This window comes from Centroberyx gerrardi, chromosome 10 (genome assembly GCF_048128805.1).
Source record: "Centroberyx gerrardi isolate f3 chromosome 10, fCenGer3.hap1.cur.20231027, whole genome shotgun sequence".
Classification (NCBI taxonomy): domain Eukaryota; kingdom Metazoa; phylum Chordata; class Actinopteri; order Beryciformes; family Berycidae; genus Centroberyx; species Centroberyx gerrardi.
In genome coordinates, this window is record NC_136006.1 from 13,125,179 (window position 1) to 13,144,986 (window position 19,808).

At 40.9% G+C, this 19,808-nt stretch overlaps 1 protein-coding gene across 2 annotated transcripts in view; it reads left to right on the plus strand.

The window, feature by feature from the left end:
- Positions 1 to 18,003, plus strand: part of LOC139915815 (uncharacterized) — a 25,944-nt gene extending 7,941 nt beyond the window's left edge. Inside the window, exons 2-13 of one of the 2 annotated variants that reach the window (XM_078286047.1) lie at positions 708 to 871; positions 1,375 to 1,753; positions 2,416 to 2,513; positions 2,736 to 2,916; positions 4,197 to 4,238; positions 5,059 to 5,106; positions 7,054 to 7,152; positions 8,314 to 8,340; positions 8,993 to 9,016; positions 12,919 to 13,035; positions 14,240 to 14,299; positions 14,664 to 18,003. In XM_078286047.1, coding sequence (XP_078142173.1) covers positions 708 to 871; positions 1,375 to 1,753; positions 2,416 to 2,513; positions 2,736 to 2,916; positions 4,197 to 4,238; positions 5,059 to 5,106; positions 7,054 to 7,152; positions 8,314 to 8,340; positions 8,993 to 9,016; positions 12,919 to 13,035; positions 14,240 to 14,299; positions 14,664 to 14,692 — 1,268 coding nt within the window. In that variant the 3' untranslated portion in view covers positions 14,693 to 18,003. The remainder of the gene's footprint in view (positions 1 to 707; positions 872 to 1,374; positions 1,754 to 2,415; positions 2,514 to 2,735; positions 2,917 to 4,196; positions 4,239 to 5,058; positions 5,107 to 7,053; positions 7,153 to 8,313; positions 8,341 to 8,992; positions 9,017 to 12,918; positions 13,036 to 14,239; positions 14,300 to 14,663) is intronic. The other variant, XM_078286048.1, reaches the window with a different exon arrangement.
- The last annotated feature ends 1,805 nt before the right edge of the window (positions 18,004 to 19,808 follow it).

Genomic DNA, 19,808 nt, shown 5'->3' on the forward strand with positions numbered 1-19,808 from the left:
GTGCAAAATCACATGTTAAATAAATTAATATTCATCCCAAGCACAATTGCATGGTAACGTTAGGTGTGACGTCAAACAAAACAGAAATTTTCAGATAATATTCCCACCATACCTCATTTTGTGAGAGTTTTTGAATAAAACCTTGCATCAAGATATGATTCCACTGAAAGACGATAAACGATAATATTGAGTTATCGCCCAGCTCTAGTCTTATGGCTTTATTTTAGATTATATTCATGGTGTTTCTGCTTTATATGTTAGTGAACAGTAGAGAGCCAAAAAGACTGAACAATAGAGTATCACAAAAACAAACCGATAGAATGAGTCTTATTGTTCACGGTAGGGGATGGGAACTCGGTTGTCAGGTTTTGTGGCTGTAGAGGAAGGAGTAACTCCCATTGAGACTCTAGTAGGGAGTTTGAGTTGCCATGTCTGCCTCCTCTCTCTATTTCAAAAAGGGAAATGATAGTTGCACACTCTTCAGTCGGTTGTGTGATGTTTATTGAAGCACCAGGGTTTCAGCAAAGCACTTTCATCATGGTGTGGCTTTCACACAATTTCCACCCACACATCACACAATTCAGAGAAGAGTGTGCGACTATCTTTTTCCTTTTTGAAATTGATATGCTCCAGCAGTCAGAACTTCACTGGGTGTGTGCTCTTTTTTTCATTTTTTTTTTTACCTTTCTCCACACATCTCTGTTTAGATGAGGTTGAGCAACCAGAAGCTGCAGCAGAGGAGGCAGCCGCTCCTGAAGAAGCGGCTCCTGAAGACGCGGCTCCTGAAGACGCCGCACCAGACGCACCAGAAACGGCACCAGAGGCCGACGGAGACCCGGAGCCTGACAAGGATTCTGAATCTACAGTAGATGTGAGGAGTGGAAATGTTTGTTTTTCTTGATTTTTTTTCTTCAAAATCAGTTTTTCTCAACAAAGGCTTTGTAGTTGCCACAAACCTCCTAGCAACCACGTTTGGCGCCATCGTGGAGGTCCAGTGGCGAATTGGCTGTGCCCAAATAATGCCTAAATATGTTCCAACTGATACCTGCAAAAGATTGTGGTGCTGTGAGTGTAGGTCAAATCCAAAAGGTAGTCTGATAAAGAAGATTTGTCTTGTCTTTAGCCCTAGTCTTTACTCCATGCACTCTTGAGTTGTAGCTTGAGAAGAGTCAGCTAAATTAACATAAACATATTAACCTATTCACAGCCTCTGTTGCCCAAGAGCTGAGGACCTCCACTATGGCTACCAGAGGGAGCTTTACATCACCTGAAAGCTCTTCCTGAACTGTTTTTTGGAGATATGAGGTTTTTGCTGGGCACTATCAACCTATGTTGTGGTAATTTCATGGGATTCAAATCTTGTCCTGAACACAGGAAGCACCAGCGGATCCAGAGGCTCAGCCTGAATCTTCTGAGCCTGAGGCCGCAGAACCTGAAGCGGGGGCAGCCCCGGATGCAGCAGCCCCGGATGCAGCAGACCCTGACGCGGGGGCAGACCCTGACGCGGGGGCAGACCCTGACGCGGGGGCAGACCCTGACGCGGGGGCAGACCCTGACGCGGGGGCAGCCCCGGACGCAGCAGACCCGGACGCAGCAGACCCGGATGCAGCAGACCCTGACGCAGCAGACACTGACGCAACAATCCCTGACGCAGCAGACACTGACGCAACAGACCCTGAACCAGGAGACCCTGCAGCAGACCCTGCAGCAGATGGAGATGAGGATGCAGCAACACTTCCAGCAGCTGAAGAAGGTGATCTACAGTATTTCAAATATGCACATTCAATATCATTTCAAATGGAAACTAGACAGTACCAAGTCTCTACAAACCTTTTTCATGTTTTGTGTTTTATACATGACAGTAGCGCAAACTCGGATTTGAACTTGGCCGCAATCTTTCAGCATCTTTCAGAGTTTTAATATATACAGAAATATTGCTAAATTTGGTACTATTACAGTACTATATGTTTCCTCCCTTTCTCCTCATTTTACATTCACATTTTTGTCCCACCAGTGGTAATTTTGGTTGCACCGGGAAATAGGAAATCCCAGCAACAGACGCAGTACCAAAGATTTATTTGGTGTTTCGGCAGGTGGCCTTCGTCAGAGTTTGTGATTGGTTGGACACACCCTCTTTCTAAGTGCTACCTGCTCATTCCATGCACCTTGTTAATAGGTGAACTCGTGCCAGAATACCATTTCAACCTCTGTAATTGTGGTTACCCATGTCATTGGTTTGACAAACCCTAATGAAAGCCACATGTTGAGCTGATAAATCTTTGATCTGTGCCTGTGTTAAACAATACAATACGCAGAACCACATCAAACTGCGACATAGCACTCCGAATAAATGGATAACGAAACACATCAGTGATAGAACATTTGCCCTCTGCTCTGTTTCTCTCTCCTGTCTAGACCCTGCAGCTGATCCAGAGGCTACGGAGCCAGAGGCTGAGCAACCAGCAGCGCCTGCAGAGGAGCAGCCCGACACTGAAGATAATGCACATGAAGAGGTTGGCAGCAGTAGAACTGAGAATGTCTTGACCTTTTAAACAACATAATGAGATGTCCACCTCCTCTGACAAAATAATTGCTGGCATGAAAGTAAAATTCACATTTGAATAGTCTGCGAATGGTGTAGACACTATTCAGGAGCCATTATGCATAGGAGTAATTACTGTACTTATTGTGCCTTATTATGCATTTTTTTATGCTTTATGATCCATTTTTAACAGACTGCACCAGAAGCAGAGGTAGATCTAGGTGTCCCAGTGTCCGAGGTAGAAGAAGCAGCGACCGAGACGGAAGTGGATCCGGCGGCCGAGGAAGAACACGTGGAACCAGCGGTCGAAGAAGAAGTGGTCCCAGAGGTCAAAACAGAAGTGGAGGCAGCTCTCCCTCCCACTCCCCCCCCTGGTAAGAATACACGCACAAGCACATATTCACATACACTATACATGCACACACCTACACACGCACACCAATCCAGGCAAGAAAGCTGGGTTCAGCCTTGCGGTTTGGGTACCAGCGCCAGTAATTCAGGTGTCATTCATGCCAGCATGGATTTCCTCTTGGCATTAGCCTCTCCCTGTCTCAAACCCACAAACTCTGCTGTTCTTGCCAGCATCACAGTAGGTGAGATAAAAGCTGAAACCTGACACAAGCGCACACATGCTTGTTTCCATGTGCTTTTTTTTTTCTTTTTTTTTTTTACATGCATTACATTCATACAGGATGGGGCCAGTGAGACAATGGGTACAAACCTGTCACTTGCTACATACTAAGGCATGTGATAATCACACAGTGTATTAATTGCAGGCGTGCATACAGCATGTTCAGGATTATAAGTGCAAGAACACACAGAACAGTTGTAGAGAGAGCAAAACATGTATCTTACAGGTGAGCTTACCTCTTCAGCGTGCGTGTGCTTGAGTGTGTGTGTATGTGTGCTTGAGTGCGTTCACTTGTGTGGGGGTTTTTTTACGGTTAGAGAAAGTGTACAAACTTGTTTTGGATAAAAACTCTGTTCTGCTCCTGTGTTCTGGCACATTCTGACTGATTAACTTGTGTCTTGTTGTGTCACGAAAGCAACAAGCGAAGGCTTTGTATGTCATCATAAATCTTCTACATCAGGAACCAAGTAATATATTAATGGAAAAGCTCATTCTGTACCCCGTGTATAGAAATGGGAAGTCACTGAACATCCCCATATTCCCCCCTCTTTTAAGACCCCCTTTTTTTACTTAAGTAGTTTTTCAAGTAATTTTAGCCAAAACATTACCTAATGGCTGGAATTGTATTTGTTGCCTATGAATATTTGCATATTGAACATTAAGGAAGCTGTGAGAACTACAGTATGGGGGCCTTAGTGATTTCAATGGCATGACTCCTTTTAGATTTCTCAGCCCATTTTGGAGATACTCCCTCATTATCATACTGCTATGTTAACTCTTACATTGTTAAAATACCATTTCCTTAATTTATTTATTTGCAAAAGGCAGAGGTGACAGAAAAAACAATATTTCTGCTCTCGTGATCGTACTGAAGAGCAAAATAACAAGTAACAGTTGTAAAGTTGCTAACACAGCATGATGATAATGACACCACCAGTGTCTTCAGTCTTTGGTTCCATTTTCCAAAGTGCACTTCAGCTGCTTACATCTAACCATGATTCTGTTGTTTGTCTTTGCCAATAGCTCAAGCTGAGCCAGAGGTCGCTGCACCTGAGGTCCACGCAGGTAAAAAGAACTTTTCATTTCATTTTTTCCATCTGTCTTCAGAGCAACCTCTAAATGAAACCACAACAATTATAGAGACAGTATATAAATCGGTATTTCTCGACCTTTCTGGGGGCAAAGCACAGTTCAGCTACACGAAATACTAAGGCACACCAAGTTTGATTGCTTGCAAATATCACACAAAAGCTCATTTGATCATATGAGAGTTCTGCCAAATACTATGAGCTTCTGGAATCAGAAATCACTTTATTTCACCAGGTACAACAAGTGCACAAGGAATTTAACCTGGTTAATCAGTGCTGGCACTTTTCAACAATACATGATTGACACACACAGAATAGAATTTACCAGTGTAACAGCATTGGCACTGTTACAAATGTGTTAAGTTTTCTCTTGAGATCAGTAAACAGCATTTTAATGAGGTAAATGTAATGCTTTTACTTGACCTTAATTTTAATAATTTTAAGTCACCCTGGAGTTCACTCTGTAGCACATGGCTTCCATACTGGTTGAGATCCACAGCTCTAAATAGCTTGAATGCAGCCACAGGATCCACTTCTACACAACGTGAATGACATTTCCAAGTTATTTCAATACTAAAACCTCCAAATTCTCCTACACAGTAGCAGTTCGAAACATTATGGAAATGCCTGGGGACTCAACAGTAGATTGCTTTTAACCTCCTGGGCCCTTTTGGAAATAAGTTGAAAACCACTGAACAGCAGTTGTGTGTGTAGAGAGAATTATTGAAACACCCACCTCTCGAGATGGATTGCATTTGAAGTAAATTGACTGCAACTCTGCTGTGTTTTTCCCTCAGAGACTGTACCTGCAGTAGCAGCGCCTGTCCCAGACCAGCCAGCTGCAGGTAAAAAGATTTGAAGAGTACCATTCCAAAATGCTATATATCCATTTTGTCCCAAGGACTCAAGTAACCTACTATCCGTAAAATTAAGTTTTGTGCTATTAATCATTTTGTGAAAGTAGATAATGGATATCTCATTTTGGAGTGCAACTCTTTACTTCCTCCAAATGTTTGCTGTCCAAAAACACAACAAACTACTTGAGATTTTCACCCACACAATTTCACCTCCCCAATTTTGTGTGGGATGGTTTGATTGGGTAAACATCTTACCCAGCCCCTAAATCACCTAAATCGTCCCCAACTATCTTCAAAACTTTGTATATTTCTCTCTCTCTCTATCTCTCTCTCTATCTCTCTCTCTCTCTCTCTCTCTCTCTCTCTCTCTTTCTCGCTCTCTCTCTCTCTCTCCACCACCTCTCCTCTCTCTCTCAATTTAGCATCCGGTCCGCTGAAGGAACATTCCAGCGGAGCCGTTCTGTCCTGTTTGGTTGTGTTCCTTACATTGTTGTTATTCTTTACCTGTTTTACAACAGGACATCCTGCTTTCTGTCACTCAAGAGGAAGACTAATTCTACGTCCTGTCAGTCATCAGCAGCTTCCTTAGCAACGCTATCACTAAGGGAGGGGTGTGTGGCTCAGTGTTCAGGATAAGGTTGCTAAGGAAGTTTTTTTTTTTTCAACGTGATAACTGGCAAGGGAACATTCTCTCATTATGAAGGAGACAAGAGATGAGAAATGAGAAACCGAGAGGAGAGGATAGTGAAAGGAGAGGAGAGAAAGGCAGTAGAAAGGTGAGGAGAAGAGAGCAGGGGGAAAGGGAAGCTAAGCAAAGGAGCAAAAATAGGGGAAGGCAAGAGAGGAGAGATGAGGGGAGAAGGGAGGGAAGGAGATTAGAAGACATGAGGTGAATGGAAAGGTTAGAGCAGAGGACAGAGAAAGAGAAGAAAATAAGTAGGGGCAATCCTACCTAGCTCAATAGATAGAGATGAACACAGAAGAATGAGAGTACTATTTATAAAATATATAAAAAATAATGCTACATTCCAATTTAGTACTTGGCTCCCACTCAAAATACAGTTTGCCTTATTTAAAATAATAATAATAAACTTTATTTATACAGCACACTTCTTAGCTCAAATTACAAAGTGCTTATAAAACAAATAACAATAAAAATGGAATGCGAACAACACAATTTAAAAGCACACAGCACAAAGAAGGTTGTTGAAGGAATGGTTATAACATTTAAAAGGCTACCATTAACATCCATGTGCTCGTCTGTGCCAAATTGCATCTTAGATTATACAACACTGCTCTATATGATCTATTGTCAGGCAGGTTCTGCTAGGTGAAAGAGTAAATTACTGGCAAATTATGCCTCTGAGGCTCTATCAGCCATGTATTAATTCAATGAAACTACCTTGCCCTGCCCAGCTCCAAAACTGGTTTTTACACTTGCTGGGTTTTACAATGAGTGCTATTATATGAGTCACTCTGATTTTTCCATAAGGGATCTGATGTTAGGATAAGGTATATTGTACGCGGCAGATAATATCCTTTCATCTAAGTCAACACTAGTTCAAACAATCACTGTCACACCCTCGGAGCTAGATTCACAGTCCTGATCCGGGACACGTCCGCTGCAGGGCAGACACTTGGGATCTTGAGGGATTGAACCTGGGACTGGTTACAGACTGGTTCATATCATCATTATAGAGTGTAATGGGGCAGCAGTCTGGCATAGCAGGCAGGGAGGCTTCCCTTCATCACCGTTTTTGAAAACATCTGCCAAAGTGTTCATGAGCAAGACACTGAATCCTTACCAGCTGAGGGACGGTATCCTCAGCTGACCTCCTGTAAAGTGATGCAAGCGAAAAGAGGAAATTTCCCTACAGGGATCAATGAAGTATCACATTATTATCACCAATAATATACTAATAATTATTCTTCCAGATGGAGGCTTGAACTTGGAGGATGCTCTGGGAGGAGTCAACGCTGAACCAGAGGCTCTCCCACCACAGCCGGGACAGGGCCGCAGTGGAGGATCTGGGGGTCAGTAAACAGTACTAACAAGTACTGTTAATTGATCTATTAGCCAAATAACACTGTTGTAACCAAAAACCAAAACTGTCCCATCTCCAAGTATTTAGGGCTACGACACAAGAGCAGTTAGCAATGCTAGCTAGTACTGTTTAACCTATGAGTTAGCTTCCCCGCCTCTTCCTTTCCATTGGCAGTAGGTATGAAAAAGTAATGACATCAAACCATGAGGCAGCCATCTTGATGCAGTGTATTGGCCCTAGTCTGCTACCAAAACCTTCTTTAAGTACACCTAAATATTTATACCAAATGGTTCGTAGCGCTCTGCAGTTTCCTAAGGCTATGCCTCATAAACTGTGGTTTGAGACACAAATTGGGTCACGGCCGTTCTTTTGGTGGATCTCCGTATTACACGAATGCTGTTATGATGTTTTAATGAGCTTGGTTCCCATGGCAAGAGACTGATTTTACTCATTTCGGGTCCTGGTTTGAGAAAGGTTAAGAAAGAACACTTGCCTTAAGGGACTTTTTAAAGATAATTTGTCTGTGTAGCAGGAAAAAAGAGAGATTTTACATAAGAAACTTGTCTCAGAAGTTCAGCCTTTATTCCTCATGTGAAAGCTGACTCACTATAATCATTATAATCTAGTGAAAGGCATTGTGCTTTAGTGCTCTGTGATTAGCGGCTTTGTCAAGCTGCAGCAGGTACAGTACAGTCATGATGTCAGGCAGATACAGACAGGCAGCAGAATGAGATACACAGTGATCACAGCAAAGATCAGAGGGAGACAGAGAGCGAGTGTGTAGAGTATTAGAAGTGTGTGTGTGTGTGTGTGTGTGTGTGTGTGTGTGTGTGTGTGTGTGTGTGTGTGTGTGCTTTCAGACCGGTTAGGACAGAAACTCTAGAACTCTAATGCCTCCAAGGTATAAACTACTACAAAGAGAATAACCCCTTTCTTTTATCTCTCTCTCTCCCTCTCTCTCTCCTCCCCTCTTCTTCTCTCTGTCTCTCTTTCCTTATCACTGTCCGTCTATCACTCTCTCTCTCTCTCTCTCTGACATCATTCTCTTACATATCTCTTGCACCATTTACCCATTTAAACATGTAATGATGATGGCTTTTTTCTCTCTGTGCTCCCTTTCCCACCCCTCTCTCTTTCTTTCTCTCCTTAGCACACACGTCTGATGCCACAGGAGAGGGTAAGGCTCTTGCTTTTCACAGCCAAAATAATAATAATGAAAATAAAACAATCTTCACGTAACATCTCCACACTGTCATGAGCCCAAAGCACACAAAACCCCTGTCAGACAGATTGGCAGCCGCAGTGGAAGCAGTAGGACTTCTGTTGTTTTCAAATCTGGTGAAACACACAGGATATTACTGGCATGCCTCTGACAATACAAGCACGATACGAGATTCAGCAGAAAATACCTCTCCCCTATTGTTTTTGTCCCAAAGAAATGTTTGAAATTGGCATTCTTTAAAAGTGTTTTACTATGGATTGTCTAGTGTACACATGCCACATCTGTTGTAAGCACTACTTTTTATATTCTTCCGCAATTTAAGCGGAAGCGGATTTATTCAAATCATCTTCTGTTCCCGTTTGCCAGCCGTGAAGCAGATAGCATGTCAGGTGCAGGTTTCTGCCCGCTTCTCTTCACACATTTGGAGTGACGCCCGCTTTGTTCACATGCAGTCAGTTCGCTTCAGCAAGTTCCTTCTGAAGATTTACCATACAAGGGTTTTGCGCATTGAGCTCATCATACATTAAAAAGAAATCTGTTTAGAAGTGGTAAAGTGTCATGTTTTTAGCTCTGTGTTTATGTATGTTCATGTGTTCTCCATTCTAAGCAGCGGGAACACCTGAGGCCCAAGGTGAGTTGTGCTTTTTCTCTTTTTTTTAACCCCCCCCTCCAATCACTTGTGTGTGTGTGTGTGTGTGTGTGTGTTGCTGCTGCTACATGAAAATCTCCAAAGTCCATTTTTTTCCCCTTCACTTTCAAATTTCACTTGAATTAATATGTTTCTTTACCTATGGGAAACCTGTTTAGAAGTAATTTTATAATTTCATAAATAAGATTATCAAATGAGGCAAGAGGCTGGTCATACCTAGTTGGAGGGACGATTTCTCCTTAGGGTGACCACCTGTCCCGCAACGAACGTTTGTCCCGCGTCCCGCACGTCATAAGCAGTGTCCCGCATTTCAATGATTAGGCCTATTTTAATTTTTTTTTAGTAAACAACATACTTATATATTTAACCGTGCATTTTCTAGTCGCTAGTTAAGGAAACTGGTCTGTTTATCCCTCCTATTCTTGCATAAAATGTGATCTTCAACCAAGCTAATAGCCTATTATATTTAATTCATTATATTTATTGGATTGAATAGGTCCTAGTGTCGTTAAAATAAACATTTCATAAAGCCTACCGATGATTTAAAGCAGGTTAATATCCAACGCCACTGAAAATAAGCATTCCGTCTAATATTAAAGCGATATTTACATAGCCTAATAATAGTCATTTCTCTCTCTCCCACGTGTCCCGCATTGTCCCGCAAAATCACGTCTGCTGTCCAGCAACGGAACAATTAAGAGGTGGTCACCCTATTTCTCCTAGTGATTGAAAGGTCAATGTCTCCAATTACATGATGGTAATTGTATTGGAAACTTATTGGAGACACTAGGTTTTCCTCTGACCGCTGCTACATATCATTGTTGTCGGGTGAAAACCTTATATCTCCAAAGTGTCAACTTTTTAGGAACTGAGAGAAACAGTCGTGTTTTTAGCTTGATGGCAATGCATTTTGGGCATTTTTTTTTACATTACCCGGTCAGTTTTGAAATGTTTTCATAAGCTCAAGAGGTCATAGAATTTTCTCAGCCCATAGAAGACCAGGTAATCCTTCAAATGAAGTGGAAACATGAAAATCACCAAAATTGGAGTTGCACGCTACAGCAAAATGTAGCGTATGTGATAGGGGTTTTGGCTGCTGAGCACATGCTATTCCCACAGATGTCTGTTTCCATAGGCACATCAGGGATACTGTGATAAGAGCTGTCCGCATTCCTGTCAGTGGATACTCTACATAGTGCCACATAGACACATACCTCTCATGTGTGTGTGTGTGTGTATGTGTGTGTCTTGTCTGTCATTCTGTCTTTGTCTGTGTGTTTGTGCACTGTGTGCTATTATTGTAGCCTATATGTGTGTGTGTGTGTGTGTGTGTGTGTGTGTGTGTGTGTGTGTGCATGCAGCCACTCTGCACCAGACATATTTGTGCGTGTCCTCATCTGTATCTGCACCCACCTGCACCTCCCTTCTCCTGACTCACTACCTTTTCCCATTTATTCCACTATTTTAATTTCACTGACTCAGTCTCTTGTCTTTTTAATTTGTTTTGAGTCACGCTACCTGCTAGCTCTCTGACTCATGCTCCCGCTCCCTACTTTTTTCCCACCCTTTCAGTTTGTTCTTCATGGTGATTTACTGTACGCTTTCATTCATCCCTTCACTGCTCTGCCTGACTCACCCACTTCCTCCCTCCTTCCCTCCCTCCTTCCATCTCTCTCTCTCTCTCTCTGCTATATCCTGTCATTATTACTGTGTGTTGAGTGAAACCACCGCAGGGACAATGATGTGGCACTTTTCAGAATATATATAAAGGAGAGCAATGGGAAAACTAAAACAGCATAACGCACAGTAATATACCACTTTACAGTTTCCTCACATTTTCAATCCAAAATGTATCACAAAACCAAAATTGATTTTGCAGGCTAAATTAAAGTAGCAAAGTTTTCTCTGTTTTAGGCTGCTACCCTTCTTGTCTGCAATATTTTATTCCACCTGCCTCATCTACAGTAACCTGAGAGGGTTTTGGCAGTGTAATATAGTCATTAAATTTTAACATTATTTTGCCCAGAATCATCTGGGGATGCATTTTTAATATTTCCACACGACTTACTTGCTGGCCCCAGCTCAAACCTTGAAACCTAGACTAAGTAGTGTAGCAGAGAATAAAAACCTTCCCACTATTTGCTGTAAACTAAACTAAGAAAAAAAGAAAATACTGAAGACACCAACGTGTTAATGTTCTTTTTTTAGTTATGATAACTGCTAGTTATGTTAGTTAAACCTGTGCTATCAAAACAACTGTTGAGTATAATCTAACACTGTTTTCTAATGCACAATCATATGTATAAGTATTTGGACCATAAGCTGAAGTTAGTATTTTTGTTGTTAGCTCATTAACTTTGTAATAAAGACATATAGTATGTCTTTTTTGGCGTCCATGCTAATACTTTATACTCTATCTTAACTCAATTTCCCCTTAAACCTCCATTTAAACGCTGGTAAAACATTGGCTACAGCAAAATGTTTAGCTCACTTTAGCAATACTTTCACTTCTGCCAGTTTTTCCCTGTGATTTTTGAGTGTGTATGCCAGGTGATTCCGCCATTGTCTTACAGTGTCTGATACAAAATCTTAAAAACCATCAATAAATCAGAACTACCGTCTGTCTGTCTGTCCCCTCCAACCAAACGAATTATTTGGCTACAGTGCAGTCACAGAGATTTCTTGGTTTCGTATTTACTTGTAAATGTTCTGTGTTAGTTTACCGCCCGCGGCGCTCTGGAGGCTGTCCTTCAGTGACGTCGACTATCTGGGGGAAAAAAAGTCAAACAGGCCTTGCAAGGAAATTGTTTGTTTATTGGTTGGAAGTAATCACTAATTCTTATCCATTCAGGCAGAGTTGTACATCTCCTCCTCCCTTGTAACTGCTACACGCATCATCCTCATTTTGATTTCATTTTCACTTTAGTCAAGTTAACTCTACATCACTTTCTGAGTTCAACTATTTCAAAAGGCATTAAAAAGCTCTATTAGTACATGTTCTGTACAAGCCACTAACCTGCAACACATGTGTGATAGATCAAGGATGTAACTAGGATTCATTGACAGTTTTCATTGTCATCTTGGCAATGTAGATCTATTCTAAACTAGTTCAGCTCAGGTCAGGACCCATAGTTTATACTAGTTTACCCTGTGGAAATAGAAGACAGATTGATTGAAATAGCACATTTCAAATGTTCAGTCTTTAGGGTATGTGTATTGCTGATGGAGAGAAAGGACAGGCATGTAGAAGGTGTTTCTGTGCTGTGTGTGTGTGTGTGTGTGTGTGTGTGTGCTCTCTGTCTGTGTCTGAGTGTGAGTGCATGCGTGTGTCTGTGTGTGTGTGTGCGTGTTTATGTGTTTTTCTTTGATCTTGACTATGATTGGTATCTGCTGTATGCTATGACACGGCACGAAAACTATTCTGAGATGTCACAGCGTTGTTGTCATAGCAACTGGCTCACAGGTGCAGACAGAATAGCGCTGCCACTGTGATCGTTTCTAGGGCTCTAATTATGGAATAGCTGAGTGAAATGGGATCAGAAAATGCTGGAACACGATTATCTCTCTCTCACACACACACACACACACACACACACACACTCAAAGACGGGCACTTGACAAGTACATGTCAGTCTCATGGCTGAGTTGTCATCCATTATTTCAACCACAAGTGCCACCTAGTGGTGATTCTCAGCATTACATCTCAATAAATAACATTTCACTGAAAAGCCACAATCATCAGGATATCGCCTTTAACACATATATGTTACAAAACACACGACCACAAATGGTAAAACTGGTTTCATATTATATTTATGTTCACACACTTGTAGCTTTGATGCACTTGTGTCATTTATTTGCTTGTTTTTGTTTGTTTCCCACAGCGAGCAGCTCCTCCTCAATAGCGGGCATCCTGACTACAGTGGGTGTGGCTATAGTGGGTGCGATCACTGGATACTACACCTACCAGAAGAAGAAACTCTGCTTCAAAAATAGACAGGGTAACTATCTAGCTCACTAACTAAGGAACAAATTAACTTAATACCTAACTGCTGTACACTGGACATAACAATGGACTAGCAGACTACAGGACTTTCACAAGTGATTCCTGTAGACCCTGGTTTCTCAAACTATGGATTGGGACCCAAATTGTTGTTGTGATGCTACCTCTGCCGGGTGCCCACATGACAAGAGCAGTCACACAGTGTTTGTACAATGTTTTTAGGTCCAGCCACTGGTCTAGACTGAGGTGTAAAGTGTAACTGACTGATCTGTCACACATTAACATTAACTCCTACCAGAGCTACAGACTGTATAAGAGGTTATACAGCAGATGTAAATGGTTGACTCCGACACACCGCTGAATCTCAGCATCTTGGAGAGTTTGCTTTAGTCGGCTTCAAGTGCGAGACGGGCGGGGTTTGCACTTTTGGTCCAAAAAAGCACAAGTTTTGGAGGTCAGCGATCCGAGACTGAGACACAGCCAACTCAGCTGTGTTGTCAATCACAATCAAGTCACACACACCCTGCATAGCGATACTGCTGATTCAGCCGAGCTCTAATTTACAGTCAACATGGCGCTAACTGAACAATAGGCCGTTCAGCTTCAGCAATCTAGGGCAAAAGTCACTTATTCATATTCACAGCTCGTATTTTTTAATGCTCTAAAGGGAGAGTGCATCTCACATTTTAGAAATTCACTCATCTTATTCCTCTGGTCATTTTCTAAGACACTTCAGTCAATATTAGTGAACATGAGTGACTCTAGAGAGTAAGGATTGTAATTGGTGATGTCATCAGTATGTACAGCCAAGAGCCGCTCCATTGACAATGAGCGGGAGACTTTAAGGACGCTCACACGAATAGACAGTTATGAGCTCTGTTTCATGGTGGTGACAACCAATCTGAGCTGTGAAATATGTCAGCATCCTTAGAAAATCCTCCTGGGTGCGCTCACTGTCATCCTTAATTCATTCTCAGTGGAGCTGTGTATCAGTACAGCATCGCAAATTAGGGAGAGGGACAAACTCCTCATATTTGCTACAGGGGACAGTAGTGACAACACAAAGTGATCTATCTTAAGGAGTAGGGAAAACATTTAATTAGCTAAATGCATGTGAAATCCAAATTGACATGCGATGCCCGACCTGCCTCTTCTTGTCTCTCTGTGTCACTCTCACTCTGTCAATCTCTCTCTCTCATTAGCAGCGGATCCGGAAGCGGCCCGCAAAGCTGACGCAGCAGAGGCCCAGTCAGACCCCCAGGGTATGGAACACACACACACTCACACACAGACACACACACACACACACACACACACATACACAAACACGCAAACATGCATACACAAACACCTACTGTAGTTTTCTTGTTTATGGTTTTTATACCATGATTACAGTCAGCAAAATAAATTCCCCTGTTCCTATAATGAATATTTACTTTTCTCTTCTCTATTCTACATGCATACATGCCTACAATCACACACACACACACACACACGTACACGTACACGTACACAGACGCACACATGCAATGCATACAAATAGATACGCACACACACAATGAATACACCTTTACTTTAAAATGTTTTGACCTTTACACTGATCTCTATTTATGCTCTTGTTTGCAGTCCTTAGCAACCTGCTGAACTCTTCCTAGACCAACAATGATCACATGACTGCCTGGACCAACCGCAGTCAAGCAACGTGGCGATCTCACTGTTAGGCTCTACTCGCTATAGAGCTATGTTACTGTGAGGCCCCAGTGTAGGGCTGTGTGTGTGTGTGTGTGTGTGTGTGTGTGTGTGTGTGTGTGTGTGTGTGTGTGTGTGTGTGTGTGTGTGTGTGCATACATGTGTGGGGAAGTAGGAGTTCAATAAGAAAAAGTGAGTAAATGTGTGTGGAAATTAGGGATTTTGTGATTGTTACATTAGAATCCATTAAATTGATGGGTGACGCTTTCAACTTTAAACCAAATCCGACTTGTAAACTGAATAATACTGTTTTTCCCTGTAGTATCCATGAAGAGATTTAATCTCCTATTATTACTTATGACCATGAGATGGCTAAAACAATTATAGAATAACTTTTTTTGTGTTTATTTGTATGGCTGCAATCCAGTTATCGTCATACAATGTGAATGTATGTCAGATGTGTTAAGTAACACATGTAGTTGCAGCATTGTAAACCCATGACAGATGTAGAAGTTGTAGAAGTCTTGCTTTTTACTGCATACTTACAACAATCCTGCTGCACTTTTGCTCAGACTGCAGAAAAAAATGGTGGAAATTTTAAATTATTTCATCTTTTCAGCCATCAATAGGAGAGAGAAATATCTATTTTACTCTCCTGTGCAATATTACACAAAGAATTGTCTACAGTGGCTGCTGCAGTACTAATGCAGGACAGATGCATAACGAGGGACTTCTATATATGACTACCACTGTACTTTCTGGATTCTGGAGATGCTGTTATATGGTCCAATCCCTGTTTAGCGGACCAGTGATGTCACTGTATGTGTGTGTGTGTGTGTGTGTGTACTTTGATTGGTGACGGGGCTTAGTTTTAGATCCTCATGGGTGACTACCACTTCCCCTCAGTCAATTCAGGAGAGTCATTTGAAATGGATGAAATTGCAAATTGAATGTTCAAAAAAGCCAAAACATCCTTATTGCTTTAGGCGGAACACAAGGAATTTCTATGTCAGCGCTTCATTGTGAATTTTCAATTAACTGAACCGCCAAAATCGATCAATACATTACAAAATAATTCCTCAAAAGTCTTCAAAACCTCTAACTGAATTCACCATAATCATCTCTTTACTTACTTTCATATTAAGATATTATAAGAGATTCCCTTCCTAAATTTACTGAAGTGAGACGAAGTGATGTCCGACCCAGCTTCTGTTAATGGATGAGTGTTCATCTGAAATGGACAGACTTAAAGTGATCATGTAGTAGCGTATTAGACGTTGTGCTGATCTAGTATATGTCAATCTAGTTGTGATGCAGTAACTTCTCCTCTATAGTGCCTTACACTGACACAGACTGGCCTGACCAACCCAGAGACATACAGGGAGAAGAGTTGGGCCGCTTAAGTGAAAACAGAGACAAATAGTAGTTTCAGATATATAAGATAAAAATGAGGAGTGCTTGGTTTATCTTAATTCAAAAATTTTCGACTTTTGAAGCTGTTCATGTACTTTGGATTTTAACACACCTCAAATTGTATAGCTCATTGGTCTCAGTGCAGTTTGCCTTTATTTACTGGAACTGTTTTGTGTCCGGAACTACTTTTTGCGAATGTTGTGTTCAGAACTCTTAGAGTCTCCGTTGATTTCAGTGGTAAAGCTCTCTTTGCTCTACGTCTGTTTGGAGTAGTTGATCAAGCCAGTTGCTGTTACTGTGTTTTTTTTATTACTCTTACTCTTATCTCCACATTACAAATATCACTCACCTGTGATTTTTATATGATTCATTTACATGTCATTTATATAGCAGCGGTGCCTCAAAGCTGACCCAGACTGTCTTCAGACAACTTGTTTGCTGTGGTATTTTGTGGTTATTATTGTAGAATGCCTCAGAAGCAGCGCTCTTACATTAGAAAAAAAAAAAAAATCAAAAAAAAAATCGCCTAACCCTATTTCACCGTTGTAGCACAATAATAGTAACAACTTGGGAATGTCTTTTCGTTGCCTTATTATTTTATGCCTTACAGTTTTGTACTAGCTCCTCCCCCTTTAAATTTTGAAATAGGGTTACTGGGGTTGCATAGTGCCGCAGTTTGTGTGAAGTGTGTTACTTGTAAAGCACCGCATAGCTGTAATACAGGACAGAGACTGTTGCTAGCAGCCTAGCCTCAAGCTGAATGAGATTAATAGTCTGTGACGTCACATATCGCTAAACTCTACTGTACATACTGTAGGCCGGACCCTGGGTCAAAGATCTGTTTGGAATCCCTTCATATCCTTTAATCTGTGATAGACTGAGTTTGTCTGGCACATTGGAATCAACTGAATGGTGCGTCTGAAAGCTCATTCTGCATATACTACCAAATGGTGTGGAGTGAGAATACACAAAACGTCTACTAGATAGTAGAAGCTTTCCGACATAGCCATTGATCCCTTTGAAACACGGAAATACCCCTTTAATTGCAGCCGCTCAAATAAAGTTAAACTTTATTGAAAGGAATCTGAAAAGGGCATTGATCCAGGTGTCTGCAGTACACATGCACAGGCCGAATCCTTACTAGAGCCAAAAGGACTGATTGCTCCTAAAGGAAACTGAGATTGAATCCTAGGAAGGTAAAAACAAGGACTGGACAGTGAGGTATTGGGGTATCAAACATGCACAGTGACATATTCAACCAATCAGGCTTATCTACAAGAGCGGAAACTGCCACCACACAATGATCATAACCCAGTATCTGCTTCTGCTATTGTCCAGTCCTACATTTACTGAGAGCCAAGCAGTCAGATTCCTTGTAATCAAAACCGAAAGAGACACAAACCAGAATGTATCTGAGGAAATCTTGACTTGTTGGCTCCTGAAGTGCTCTTCCTGGATAACGCTCGGGCATCAATCACGGCACTGCCCAGTCCTGCCTTATATACGCACCGCCTCTCGAACCCCCCCCCCGAGAGGGAAATAAGAACAATATCATCATTAGAAAAGAACAATGAAACAAGCAGAGATGTTTTGCAGGTGATTTTAATAACACAATCTCTTTGGGAGAAGCACTTTCCTATCCTGTATACATCTTGATTCATTAAACATATTTAGACAATTCATGTTGATTTAGTATAGGACTCTTTACCTTTTATTTAATTACTCTGTCTTTTTTTTGTTTTTTTGTTTTTTGTTTTGGAACTGTCTTCTTAATTTTATCATCTGGCACTTATTTTGTTTTGTTCTTTTCTTTTTGAATTGTGTAAATAATGTTTGAGGAGTCAATAAAAGAGTTTTTGTGGGGGTTGCTGTCCAGTCTCCATGCTGTCTGTCTGTCTGATTAATATTTTCTTATTAATATAACACATGGAATTAGCTGCGTTAACGTTTTCTAATGTTAGCAAAAATGTGTCTGTCACCATGACAACCAGTAGCTCCATTAGTCAGTGCTTTATGTTCCACTGATGTGCAAGAGTGATGTTTCTGATACTGATATTTTTAGTGTGTAAAATATAGTGTGAACGCTAAACAGGTGTGTGTGTGTGCGTGCCTGTGTGTCCTGTGTTTCAGTCTGTGCTTTCTGGCAACGTGTTTGAAAGTTCCTTAAAGCTCAGGGAGAATAAACACAAACAGCTATGACTAATCCATCATAAGACATGAACTGAAATGTTTGATATGTCAGGTATTTGTAACAGTGAAAGCACACATACACACACACACACAGTCTGGAGTTTGTGAGTGATTGATAGTGACAGGTCTATAAAGACAAGCCTGGGGCCCTCAGAAGTAATATGTGGGAATCTGCTTTAAAGGTCTTCTCACCAAACACACACACACACACACACACACACAAACACAAACACACACATTCATTGCATACCTAAACACATGCACTAGCCTATAAGAGTCACATTCATTCCACCTACACAAGCCATAAAAATACTAATTAAACTCAGCATTGCAAGCAGCCACTGGTAAGATCAACTGATAATGACTCATCGATGACTTTGTTTTGATTCCAAGTTAATTAAACCTAATTATCTTTCATAACCGAAACTAACTCAGCTGTGTCGGTCGCTGATTCATCTGTGTTGGACTGAACCCAAGAACATTTCAAATTTGATGTTGATTTTTTTTTAATATGCATGAAATATGCATGCAAACAGTGTACATTTACAGTGTAAAAAGTCCCTATGGCAATATATAGGAGAGAGCATGGGCATGTTGTCACACTTTTTACTCATTGGTGTATTTCTCAGTAGTGCCTTACTACTGAGATATGATATATATATTTCTAGCTAGATTAAGGTCTTGTCTAAAAAACTGGCATTTTTACATTTTGAATAATTTACTGGAAGAAAAAGTTATTACAGATGAAATACCTCTTGACAATACCCCATCATGTGTGACAACATGTTGTCACACATGACGGGGCACGTTGTCACATAGACAAGTGTGCTGTGTTTGTGCACACAATTCCATTTCCTCTGAAGTGTATGTACAATAATAACATGAAAAGCATACTCTTGTATTGAAAACAACATGCTTCATCTCAGAAATCGACACCCACCACACACCAGCTAAAATAACTCATCCCTATCATCCTATCCTGGGATGTTCAGACAAACATACATTCTGATACAATTATTGAATCATAACAGTATGATATATTAATGTAAATGTAATATATACACATTTTTAATTGATGTTTTATTATGTAAAATGGCTTCTTAGTCACTTGAAGAAAACAGTAATAATAGTAATCTGCCTCTGTGACTGTATGTGAGGCTTATTTATTCAGAAAAGAATGAATGTAAAGCTATTTAAAAAAAAAAAAAAGGATTTGGATAGTTATGACAACATGCCCTGAAATCAATGTGACAACATGCCCCAAAATCAATGTGACAACATGCCCCACAAAGGTCCCTTCCCTGAGCACAGAGCTTCACTAAACCATTCAAATGTATTATCAGGTTATAGCTGACCCTTGCTTTTATGTGTCACAATGTGTAATTATTTTGATTCCTTAAAAAGAAAAAAATGAGAAGAAAATCACTAAGATTTTCATTATTTACTTTCAGGTATACAAATTGCTTTTATGTTAGAGTG